The sequence below is a fragment of the Capra hircus genome, chromosome 15 (genome assembly GCF_001704415.2).
Source record: "Capra hircus breed San Clemente chromosome 15, ASM170441v1, whole genome shotgun sequence".
Lineage (NCBI taxonomy): Eukaryota > Metazoa > Chordata > Mammalia > Artiodactyla > Bovidae > Capra > Capra hircus.
In genome coordinates this window covers 77,302,469-77,315,576 of record NC_030822.1, presented here as the reverse complement: position 1 = coordinate 77,315,576, position 13,108 = coordinate 77,302,469, and the positions used below count along the sequence as shown (strand labels likewise).

Below are 13,108 nucleotides of genomic sequence, written 5' to 3'. Positions count from 1 at the left end.
TTTTAAACCACTTATTTTTTGGCTTCTGGATCACCTCAAGTGCTTCTTTTTCTGTCTTCCTGACTGTCACTTCTTGGTGTCATGATTGGCTCCTCTTCCTTTCCTGGACTTACTGATACTGGAGTGTTTTAAGCACCATTCATTCTACAGTCGTAAAGATCAGCTTTCTATGCTCATGACTCCCACTCCTACCTGTTTCCTGTCACTTACTTTTCTGACATTTCCACCAGGATGTTTAAAAGGTATCTGCTGCTGCTGCTAAGTCGTTTCAGTCGTGTCCGACACTGTGCGACTCCAGAGACAGCAGCCATGCAAGACCATCTTCCTCTTCCCTAAGGTATCTCCTCTACCACCAGAATCCTTCAGCTCAGTGAAAAATTCAACTGATTGTTCAGGCCAAAACCTTGAAATCACTTTTGCGTCTTTCTCCCATGCCCCACAGCCAAATTCACAGATCTGATATAAAAATCTTAGCACATCTTCCTTTTCACAGCCACCATTTTGATCCATAACACCAACATAATATCACTTGGATTATTGCAATAACTTCCTAACTATCAAGCCTGTTTCCTGATTACAGTTGATTTTCCCTTAGATATGTTCATGGTTTTCTTTCTTAACTTCATTCAAGCCTCTAATTAAACATCACCTCCTAAGAAAAGCCTTACGTGACCACTCATGCTGAAGTCTCACCCTCTTCAACCTACTTCCTTTCTAACATCTTTAATCTATATCAATTACTCTACAGCATCTTGATACTTATTAGAAATAAAGTTCAGTTCAGCTTCAATATTTAGCCAAGATCTACTATTTGCCTTCATCTTTTGGTAGGCTCAATAGACAGATGCTTACTTTAAAACTGTCTCCATATTTCTAGAAATGAATAATATAAACAGATGTTACTACTCTATCTCATAACAACATTACAAATGCCAAAAAGGTATGATATTAAGATAAATATTAGATTACATACTATCACATACAAATGGGCATTTTATATGCCACTTTGAGTGAAAATAACTCTTTATGTACTCTGTAGGTTGAAATTCTCTTAGTCTAAACTGAAAATGTGTATTTGTTATTGTTAAGAGTAATGTTTTACAAATAATCAAGAAAACTGTAAATTTTAAATAAAAAATTAAGAACTCTGAAGTGAAGTCGCTCAGTCGTGTCTGACTCTTTGCGACCCCTGGACTGTAGCCTACCAGGTTCCTCCCTCCATGGGATTCTCCAGGCAAGAGTACTGGAGTGGGTTGCATTTCCTTCTCCAGGGGATCTTCTCAACCCAGGGATTGAACCCGGGTCTCCTGCATTCCAGGCAGACGCTTTAACCTCTGAGCCACCAGGGAAGCCTATAGCTTAATAAATAGAGAAATTGAAAACTGCAAATATTAAGAGAGAATATATTAATAATAGCTAGAAAAGTTTAAGGAAAAATGTTGAAAACATTTTCATCAAAACACATTAACAAAAATCAAACTAATATAAAGTATATTATACACATTTGACTATCTTAAAATCTAAACCTTTGTAAAATTGTTTGGGCTTCCCTGGTGGGTCAGAGGTTAAAGCGTCTGCCCACAATGTGGGAGACCTGGGTTCAATCCCTGGGTCAGGAAGATCCCCTGGAGAAGGAAATGGCAACCCACTCCAGTATTCTTGCCTGGAGAATCCCATGGGCGGAGGAGCCTGGTGGGCTACAGTCCATGGGGTCGCAAAGAGTCAGACACGACTGAGTGACTTCACTTTCACTTTCTTTGACATATTTGCTTTTGCACACTAAATAAATTTATTTTTAAGAACAAAATTTAATTGTAGGTTATTTAGTAGTGTTTAAAATGAGTCCAAGGGAAGTCCTACTTGGGAATACTTTCTATCTTGTGAGAATGGAATATCATCTATGCCATCTTGAATTTTCTCAAGGAAAAAAAATGCCCTATTATCATTTACAAAAAAATTCAATATAAATCATCTTTAATTAGACAAATTTTTTAAAATATAGAAAATAAATTATATAATCAAAGATTCTTCACTTATACAGTTTCAAAACAATAGACAGTAAAAAATATTTATTTAGGAACAATTTTTCATTGAGGTTTTGAATTTGTGAAGTTTAAAAAAAGCTTGACAAAGTCATTAATACAGAGTAACAATCATTTTCAGGACATGAAGGACAAGGGGTTTTGAAATTTCTTTAAGCTGTGTATCTTACTTTCAAGGTTCTTCCTAAAAAACCTATTATTAAAATATATTTTCCTAAACTATTTTTACTTTGCCAACAAAGGACTGTCTAGTCAAGGCTATGGTTTTTCCAGTGGTCATGTATGGATATGAGAGTTGGAACTGTAAAGAAAGCTGAGTGCCGAAGAATTGATGCTTTTGAACTGTGGTGTTGGAGAAGACTCTTGAGAGTCCCTTGGACTGCAAGGAGATCCAACCAGTCCATCATGAAGGAGATCAGTCCTGGGTGTTCACTGGAAGGAACTAAAGCTGAAGCTAAAGCTGAAGCTCTAATACTTTGGCCACCTGATGCGAAGAGCTGACTCATTGGAAAAGACTCTGATGCTGGGAGGGGTTGGGGCAGGAAGAGAAGGGGACAAAAGAGGATGAGATAGTTGGATGGCATCACTGGCTCAATGGACCTGAGTTTGAGTAAACTCTGGGAGTTGGTGATGGACAGGGAGGCCTGGTGTGCTGCGATTCATAGAGTCGCAAACAGTTGGATACGACTGAGCAACCGAACTGAACTGAACTGACTGAAACTATTTTTACTATTCACAAACAAGCTAATATTATTAGCTTATATTTTTACTATTCACAAACAAGCTAGTATCATTAAGTATACTTTAATATTATGTTCAATAGACAAGTTAGTACATATATACACAAACATATGAAAGTTCTTTTAAAGTATGGACAATATGTAAATTAGCAATGAAATCAATCACTGCTTTTCTTGTTCTTGAAAAGTTTTCCAGTTGCAGATAGCTAACAGAAAAGTGAAGCTGATAGAAGATATACTACCAAATGGAAAATCAACATGCAATTATCACTGACAATGGAATACATGTGGTGAAGACTATGAATGATTTAGGAAACAAAAGTATATGTTTTGTTTGTAATTTTCCACTAGGTTTTCAGAAATAATACCAGTATTTGATAGGACAGACATTAACTACAGTAGAAAAACTGTCAACTACTTTTATTGTTCTTTAACCAAAGAATGATGCTAAATAAGCTGGAACTCCAGTACTTTGGCCACCTCATGTGAAGAGTTGACTCATTGGAAAAGACTCTGATGCTGGGAGGGATTGGGGGCAGGAGGAGAAGGGGACAACGGAGGATGAGATAGCTGGATGGCATCACGGACTCGATGGACGTGAGTCTGAGTGGACTCCAGGAGTTGGTGATGGACAGGGAGGCCTGGCGTGCTGCGATTCATGGGGTCTCAAAGAGTCGGACACGACTGAGCGACTGAACTGAACTGAACTGAACCAAAGATAAAATTGTATGACATAAAAAACATTTTGCAATTGTCTTACCATATATTACTAAACTCTGTTCAAACAAGATGTACTAGCACTCTTTAAATAGTAAAAATGGCTTCATGAATCAAGGAAAGCCTTGAAATACTGTTTTGAAAATAAGGGTACCAAGAGAGCAGATATTACTATCACTGGTTACTTGCAGAGAAAGAAATTTGTTTGCTAGAACTTGCCAATTCTTCAAAAAACCAAACTTGTCTTCAGATTTTAAATTCTCTGCATGTTTTCATCTGTAAAGATCCTCCTACTATGATGCTCCAGGAAGATGCTGAAATTGGTATGCATATAATAAAAGCTGAGATGCAGATAAAAATTCAGGGAAGATTCTGTTATCTTGAAAGCCAATTATGTTGCTATATTATCACACGGTTTATAGGACTGCTTCTGTAAAACCACATATCATCATAGACCACTGTTTAGTATTCCAAATGTGCAAGACAGTTGACTATAGGCAGAATTTATCAGATGACAACACTGAGAAATTACTGTCCTCTACAAAATTTGACTCCTAAAATTCTGTAATTCTACTGCTACAGTAACAGCTATATTTTAGTGGATAAAATTTCAGGTATACTATATCCTAAGTTTATTCTATAATGGTCATAAGCTAGATTAAAGTTTGACTGTATATTAATCTTACATCTCAGAATTTTGGCAAATTAAAATTTTATGCTATTAAAATTTAATGTAATTATTTATTATATATCTCCTTCACTATGCAGAGATTCTTATTGGCAGAACAGTAAATGGCACATAATAAAAACTCAGTAAGTTCTCACTGAATGATGAACAAATTAATGAATATGAATAAAAAACATCCATAAGGTAGCTCTTTTAGGTGAGTCTAGTACATAAAAATAAAGATGCTGGAGATTTTTGACCACATACAGACTACTTTTCCAATTTTGTTCACGTTAAGTCTTACTGAATACCTAGTATGTGTAAAACACTATAGAAACGGCTGTGAAAGTTACTGAGTTAGGAAAAAAAAGTTTCCCTTTTCAGGAATGAGATGGATTCAGGAATGAGAGGATGAGATGGTTGGATGTCATCACCGACTCAGTGGACACAAGTTTGAGTAAACTTCGGGAGTTGGTAATAGACAGGGAGGCCGGGCATGCTGCAGTCCATGGGGTTGCAAAGAGTTGGACACCACTGAGCGACTGAACTGAACTTTTCAGGAATGCAAAGCAGGGCAGAACCTTACAAAACAGATTAAGACATCTCAGAAAATGAATAAAAAGAAAACATAATTCTAATAAGATTACTTTTAAAGTTCAGGATCTTAGGAGAAAGTGAAACAAGTCTTCAAATGTTAGATGGTGGAATAGAATATAAAGTTAAACTATAGTGTTTATTGGGTAGATTTAGACAGCTAAAATCTCAGAAGTATATCATGGGTACTACAAAAATACATCTCTGCAGGATGAATCATGATGGTTGGGAAACATGAAAGAGATTTACGTCACTTTGATTGAGAATAATCCAAATATTGACTGAATCAGTCATTTATTCAGCAGATATTTACTGAAAAAACCTACTTGTGTAAGCCACTATTCAACATGCTTGGACAGAGCAGAGAACAGACAAATATCTCTGTCCATATCAAGTTTCCATTTTCATGGAGGGGTACAAATAAACAAATAAATAACCAAGTAAATATACAGAATACCACATGAATATATATGCTATGAAAAAAAAATCTGAAAGGGAAACAGGATGAAACGTATCAAGGAAGGGGAAGGTTATGATCTGAAATAGCATGTCAGGGAAGGCCTTACTGAGAAGGTGATATCTGAGCAGAGACCTGAAGGAAATAAACTTCCTTCCTCATACACACACACACACACAAAAAGAAAAGAAAAAGAAAGAAAGAAAAAGGAGCTTCCTTGTAGATATCTGAGAGAGAGCATTCCAGATAGAAGAAACAGCAAGAATAAAACTCCTTTGGGGGAGTGTGCCATGCCGTTCCCTGAAAAGCAATGCGACCAGTATAGTTGGAACAGAATAAATTAGGGGGCAAAAAGTAAGAGACGAAATCAGAGAGGTAATAGGCCAGATCTTGTCAGGATTTTGTTTCTCTGAAAGAGATGAGAAACCATGGGGAAATATCGAAGAGAGGAGTGATATCATCTGATACATTAGCCAGGATATTTAGACTGCTGGGTTGAGAACTGACCAGACAGGAAACTCGATGGGCAGCAGGCCTATGCAGGAGGCAGCTGACATCAGTCAAAGTAGCAGCAGCCAAAGTGGTGAGAAGTGTCTCTGAATGCATTTTGAATACGTAGCCAAGGTAACTTTTCTGACTGCCTGGATGCAGTGTATGAACAGAGTCCTCGATGATTCTAAGACTTTGGGCCTACGCCACTAGAAGGGTGGAGGTGCCATTTACTTTTAAGGAATGACTGCAGATAGCGCAAGCTTTGTAGTAAAGGGCAGGAGTTCAGTTTTGAATATGTTAAGTTTGAGATGTTTATTAAACATCCAAGTGAAAAACTGAGAATAACCAAAATATAGATGGGATTCAAAGTCATGAGATCACTTTGGGAGATGGAAAAGGTCACAGGGCGGTGCTCTCCGGAATCCAGTTAGGGATGAGGAAAAGGAAAGCCAGAGAAGCAGACAGGTAAGGAAAAAAGAGAAGTGTGTGGTGACCCTGGGCCTAAATTATAAAAAGGTTTCAAGGGATACAGAGTGATGATCTTTTAAAAGTGTTGCTGATAGGTGCGATCAACAACTTTGGATGTTATTACAGAAAGGGAACTTCAGTGTAAGTTCTGTCATTAATCATATAAATTTTGTAAATTATTCTAGAATATGGGGCTTACTTTTCCCATCTTTAAAATTGGAAATCAAAGTATCTACCACATATGTTAAATATTTCTGCTGCTGCTGCTGCTAAGTCGCTTTAGTCATGTCCGACTCGACTCTGTGCGACCCCATAGACGGCAGCCCACCAGGCTCCCCCATCCCTGCGATTCTCCAGGCAAGAACACTGGAGTGGGTTGCCATTTCCTTCTCCAATGCATGAAAGTGAAAAGTGAAGTCGCTCAGTCACTCAGCCGTGTCTGACTCTTAGCGACCCCATGGACTGCAGCCCACCAGGCTCCTCCATCCATGGGACTTTCCAGCCAAGAGTACTGGAGTGGGATGCCATTGCCTTCTCCATTAAATATTCCTAATTCCACTTAAAGCACAAGAATGCCTGACAAGCAAAATGTGCTCACTTCACATAAATCTTCATTTCTCTTTCTATCCTTCACTGGATCCCTTAAAACGTTTGAAAATATGTTTGAAGTGGCACACCAAAAGGAAAGAAAGTGATCTGAAGCTCAAATATAGTTAACTAGTATATTTTATTGCTAGGGAAGTGAGAAGAGCTATTTAGATGAATTCCAAAAGGGTATAAAGAGCCACATTTCTAGATTTAGAAATTGTAGTCTGACACATTAAAGGAAATGGAAACCCACTCCAGTGTTCTTGCCTGGAGAATCCCAGGGATGGGGGAGCCTGGTGGGCTGCCATCTATGGGGTTGTGCAGAGTCGGAAATGACTGAAGTGACTTAGCAGCAGCAGCAGCAGGGTTAAAGGGGAAGAAATAAGAGCAAGAGCTCACAGATTTGTTTCAATGGAGAAGTAGTTTTCTTGAAGTGGGTAGAAATAAAATGTATGTGAAAAGTTAAAGTAATCCATGTTGTCAAGGTAACAACAAGCATTTTTACAGACATGCAAGAAACTACGTATCTATATCTGTTTAGTAATCTTCATTTGTTGGCTGTGCTGAGACTTCTGGGTTTTCTCCAGCGAATCTTCCTGTATCAGGGATCAAACTCAAGTCCCCTGCACTGGCAAGTGGATCCTTAACCACAGGACCACCAGGGAAATCCTATGTACCTGTATATTTGAAAGAAAGATGGGAAGTAGCATCTAAAATAATTTTCAGAAAAACACACAAGTAAAGGAAGTATAGGAGCTGATGCCTATAACAGGGAAAATTACGCTTCCCAGCGTTCCATGGTGGAAGGGGTTGGAAGGAGAAAGAATTTTTAATTGCTAAATGAATGAGTGTAAGAAATTTAAATTCTGTGAGGCAGAAACTGCACCTATTTACCAACCATTGTATCTCCAGTACTTCACTCAGAGCTTAGCATACAGTTGCTGCTTACAATATGTTCAAGTCAGAATAAATGAATGCCACCTTGACCCTAGTCACTCTCACCTTATTTGCACAAAACCCCTGTAATGAATGGCATTATAAGTAACACTCAGAGAAGGCAATGGCACCCCACTCCAGTACTCTTGCCTGGAAAATCCCATGGATGGAGGAGCCTGGTGGGCTGCAGTCCATGGGGTCGCTAAGAGTTGGACACGACTGAGCGACTTCATTTTCACTTTTCACTTTCATGCATTGGAGAAGGAAATGGCAACCCACTCCAGTGTTCCTGCCTGGTAAATTCCAGGGATGGGGGAGCCTGGTGGGCTGTGGTCTCTGGGGTCACACAGAGTTGGACACGACTGAAGCAACTTAGCACCAGCAGCAGCATATGTAACACCTGCAGTAACTTATTCTGTTTCTTATGTTATGCCTGAAATTAAAGGCTCTGGGATTTTAATCTATGGTTGGAACTGAGCTCAACCTGCTTCAGACCTGTTTGGAAGCAGTCTGATCACTACAATTGCACAAAAAAAGAAAAGCTGCCATTTTCACAGATATCTGAAAATAGTACTTTGAATTTTCCCTGCCCTCCCAAAATTCTCAGTCCTTTCTTCCCCACCTAAGGAGCGATACTGTTCCTCTCAACTTTGTGAGCTGCTCTGTTATTTCTCTGTGAAAAATAAAGGGCACAAATAAAATCAAAGAACCTAGAAGACCCTTGGAAAAACCAGATGGAAAGTGGATCCCAACATTAAAGTTTATCTCAGGGAAATGGATATCTGTACATTTATAACAAAAAAACAAAATATTAAGGCAGAAAAACCATAGAAAATATATCCTTAAGTGGTGATACACTTATTATTGTTCCCTACATAGGAAGATAAGATAAGCTATGGCCAAGCTGGAAAATTATCGTGAGGGTTAGGAGGATATTTCATCATTATAATTAAGGCTAAATGTATACAAAGCCTTTAAGAAAATCACACAGTGAAAAAGTTTTCAGTTTTGACGATCAGGAGATGGGAATACCAAATCACCTGACCTGCCTCTTGAGAAACCTACATGCAGGTCAGGAAGCAACAGTTAGAACTGGACATGGAACAACAGACTGGTTCCAAATAGGAAAAGGAGTACGTCAAGGCTGTATATTGTCTCCCTGCTTATTTAACTTATATGCAAAGTACATCAGGAGAAACACTGGGCTGGAAGAAGCACAAGCTGGAATCATGACTGCTGGGAGAAATATCAATAACCTCAGATATGTAGATGACACCACCCTTATGGCAGAAAGTGAAGAGGAACTAAAAAGCCTCTTGATGAAAGTGAAAGAGGAGAGTGAAAAAGTTGGCTTAAAGCTCAACATTCAGAAAACTAAGATCATGGCATCTGGTCTCATGACTTCATGGCAAACAGATGGGGAAACAGTGGAAACAGTGTCAGACTTTATTTTTTGGGGCTCCAAAATCACTGCAGATGGTGACTGCAATCATGAAATCAAAAGATGCTTACCCCTTGGAAGGAAAGTTATGACCAATCTAGATAGCATATTAAAAAGCAGAGACATTACTTTGCTAACAAAGGTCTGTCTAGTCAGTCAAGGCTATGGTTTTTCCTGTGGTCATGTATGGATGTGGGAGTTGGACTGTGAAGAAAGCAGAGTGCCAACGAATTGATGCTTTTGAACTGTGGTGTTGGAGAAGACTCTTGAGAGTCCCTTGGACTGCAAGGAGATCCAACCAGTCCATTCTGCAGAAGATCAGCCCTGGGTGTTCTTTGGAAGGACTGATGCTAAAGCTGAAACTCCAGTAACTTTGGCCACCTCATGCAAAGAGTTGACTCATTGGAAAAGACTCTGATGCTGGGAGGGATTGGGGGCAGGAGGAAAAAGGGATGACCGAGGATGAGATGGCTGGATGGCATCACTGACTCGATGGATGTGGGACTGAACTGAACTGATACAATATACTTAATATTAATCATCAGGCCAGAAATTTGTAATAAAATATGTAAATTGTTTTAAATGATATTAATTTCAGTATCAATGAAACATTTATTGTCACATGTACATAGTATAATTATTAAGCACACTTATACATACAGTATAATAATAGCTACCAGTCTACAGCAAATAACAGAATCTAATGTGAATAATGCATATACATAATATATACATAATACATAAAATAATAACAAATACATGAAATGATAAAGAGTCACAGCCATGCAATTACAACACATCAAGGACTTCAGGGCATTTCCATATCTTTACGACAGCAGTGATGGGCTATCTGCCCTTCCTCTCCTGCCTTCTCTATCATTTCCTCCATTCTTTGGGCTTTTGTTGATAGATCAGATAGGTAGACAGGGAGCAGCACACAGAAGACAAGTAAATCTGAGTCCCTGCCTCATTCTTCTCTACCTGCTAATTTCAATTTCATTTTCAGATCCTGTAATTTCTTCTCCGATAATCCTACAACTGAGAGATGGATTACACCAGAAGCCAAACAAACATTCAGATGAGCCCTGACCCCTTCAAAGGAGTACCATTTGCAGACTGGCAGGACAGAGTAAGAGGAGATGAAAACACAGAACAAAGCAAGGCCCCCCTAGAGGAAGTGTCTAAAGACACGAGAGCAGATGAAATCAAGTAGAAACCGCTAGGGATGAGCTTCAACAGCAGAAGGTCAACTAGTTTTACATTAGAACAAAGATGATGGGCGTGAGTTTAGACAAATTTGTAGTGGGTTAGGGTGGGCATTTGGAGATGGAAATGGCAACCCACTCCAGTGTTCTTGCCTGGAGAATCCCAGGGACAGGGGAGCCTCGTGGGCTGCCGTCTGTGGGGTCGCACAGAGTCGGACACGACTGAAGCGACTTAGCAGCAGCAGCAGCATATTCCATAGCTTGAATATTCTCTGTAAAGTGAAAAGCAGGGTGTTCTGCTAAGGGAAAAGTTACAGATGTGGACAGGTATGTGCACTACTGAAAAAAAGTAAAAGAAGATTACTGTATCTAGAAGGACACTGATCAAGTTTCTCATAATAAGTTGTAATAAGTCGATGTGACAAAGAAGGTTATTTTTGAAGCAGTGTAATAAGCAGAGAAGAAGGCAGTAAGACAGTGCAAAAACCACACAGGAAAAGGGGTACATTGCATGTAGCGACTATTTGTTATTACTTAAAAAAAAAAATCACCCTGTCTTTATCCTTGTATCTCATTCCTTATTCTGTTCAATTTTCCTTCAGTTATTTGACTGGGTCACTCTGAAAACATTTGATCAATTTGGAAACAAACAAACAAACAAACAGAAAAAGAAGCTCCCTATAAGGGGGACACACCCTAAAGCAATTAGTCACAGTTATGAAAGAGTTTCAGCTGACATCTCTATGTTCCATCTAAATTAAAACTGTAGGCTTTTTCTCTAAATTCTCAAAAATTATGAAAACCCACACTACACAGAGAGAACACAGTTTTTTTTTTTTTTTTTGAGTGCTATATAAAATCACAGATGACAGAACAAGGAAGGAATATATGGTGCTTTGTGTACAAAATCATAATACTCTCACTAAGTTGCTAGCAAAATGGCTAACAATATGAAAGTTTATAATGTAACTGTCATATAGTCATATAATACAATTACGAAATAATTTCGTCTTACCTGTATTGCAAGGGCACGAGCTACAAGACCTCTAAGGTATTGTAATGGGTCTTCAGGACCTTCCCATTTGTTCTGCCATGTGAGAGGACACTGAAATTTTGAAAGGATAAAAATTAAGCTTACACATTATAATATTACATATAAAAGACCTTTCAACATTTGTGTGATGGGGAAAATATTTTGGCATAATTCACATCATGTGTATCATGAATTAATTTCAATAAGATATGTCTGTTTCTTTGATTTTATGTCATTAAAACAGAATAATATATAGAGTCAGAACAAATTAATCTGTTTTCCAAAAAGGAAATATTCTTAAGTAAAAATTCTTGAAAGAATAAACAAATGAACTTAAGTGAGTATATTGAAAGCAGCAAATGTTTTCTTGAAATAATATTTAATGCATAATAAAATGAAACTAAATTTGACAAGTTCATTTTATAAGTGATAAAAGGCAAAAAACAACCAGTCTTGTGTCGCTACAGAATTTAAATTATAACTAAAGCATTGTAATGGAAATTTTATCTCCCAAACCTCACCAAGATATATTATAAAAAGAGAATAAAAAGAAAATAAATATTATAATTAAAAGCTTTCTGAAAAGTTATCTTTTAAATATCTGATCTTCTTTTAACTGACCTTCTCCATGAATACATTCATTACAACATACCTTCTTTGTGAAAGCTTTACATTAGTCACTCAGTCATGGCCAGCTCTTTGTGACCCCATGGACTGTAGCCTACCAGGATCCTCTGTCCATGGGATTCTCCAGGCAAGAATACTGGAGTGGGTTGCCATTTCCTTCTCCAGGGGATCCTCCCGACCTAGAGATCAAACCTGGGTTTCCTGGATTGCAGGTGGACTCCTTATAATAGTCTGAGCCAACAGAGAAGCCAATGAGAGTTTCATATATTATACAAATATTATGCAAATATCATTCAAACTTAATATTTACTTTTCTGAAGAGGAAATAATAAGGAGAAGCCATCAATTTCTTAACCCCAAACACTGTCTTGATTACATAGCTGAACAACTAACCCACACTACAGTATATCAACAATGTATGGAAAATAGAAATTATAAGATAACAAATCTTACAGTGGAAAGGATCTAAGAAAAGATCTAGTTCAGTACTCTCGATGAGTGAAGTAAGCTTTCTTAGGAATATGTAGCTAAGTCCTGTGAACTGAAGCAAGTGTGGTGATTTTATTTATGTTTATTTTAAATTTTTTTTAAATTTATTTCTAATCAGAGGATAACTGTTTAACAATGTTGTGTTGGTTTCTGCCATCACTTCCGCTACATTTACAGGACTGTCTATAGATGTGGTAATTTTAAGATATGACCCCAGAACCTCTGACACTTTGCCCGTGAAGATGAAGTTTGCTCTCCTGAAAGAAGAGTCCTGTGAATGTAACAGAAGTGATGGGGTACCAGTTTCCAGGTCCAGGTCTTAAGGAATTGGTTTCTTATTATTTTCTGTCTTTTGAGACTCTTGACCCTGGAATCTGTCCAGCATACTGTGAAGCCCAACTTTTGGAGAGTCCCATGTGGAGATGAACTGAGCTTCCCACCTCTTGGGCAGCACTGATTTGCCAGTCCATAAGTGAGCAGAGTGGAAGACACAAGCGTTCTCTACCAAGGTGTACCCAAATTTCAGATATGGAAGCTTAAAATAAATGACTTTTTGAAAATTATGATGTTTTAATCTACTAACTTTTGGTAAAATCTGTTATACAGTAAGAC

The 13,108-nt window shown here is 38.1% G+C and overlaps 1 protein-coding gene across 1 annotated transcript in view; it reads right to left on the bottom strand.

Annotated features, from left to right (window-relative positions):
- DYNC2H1 (dynein cytoplasmic 2 heavy chain 1) overlaps positions 1–13,108 on the bottom strand; it is a 399,579-nt gene that overhangs the window by 60,018 nt on the left and 326,453 nt on the right. Inside the window, exon 85 of the mRNA XM_013969394.2 lies at positions 11,363–11,452. Coding sequence (XP_013824848.2) covers positions 11,363–11,452 — 90 coding nt within the window. The remainder of the gene's footprint in view (positions 1–11,362; positions 11,453–13,108) is intronic.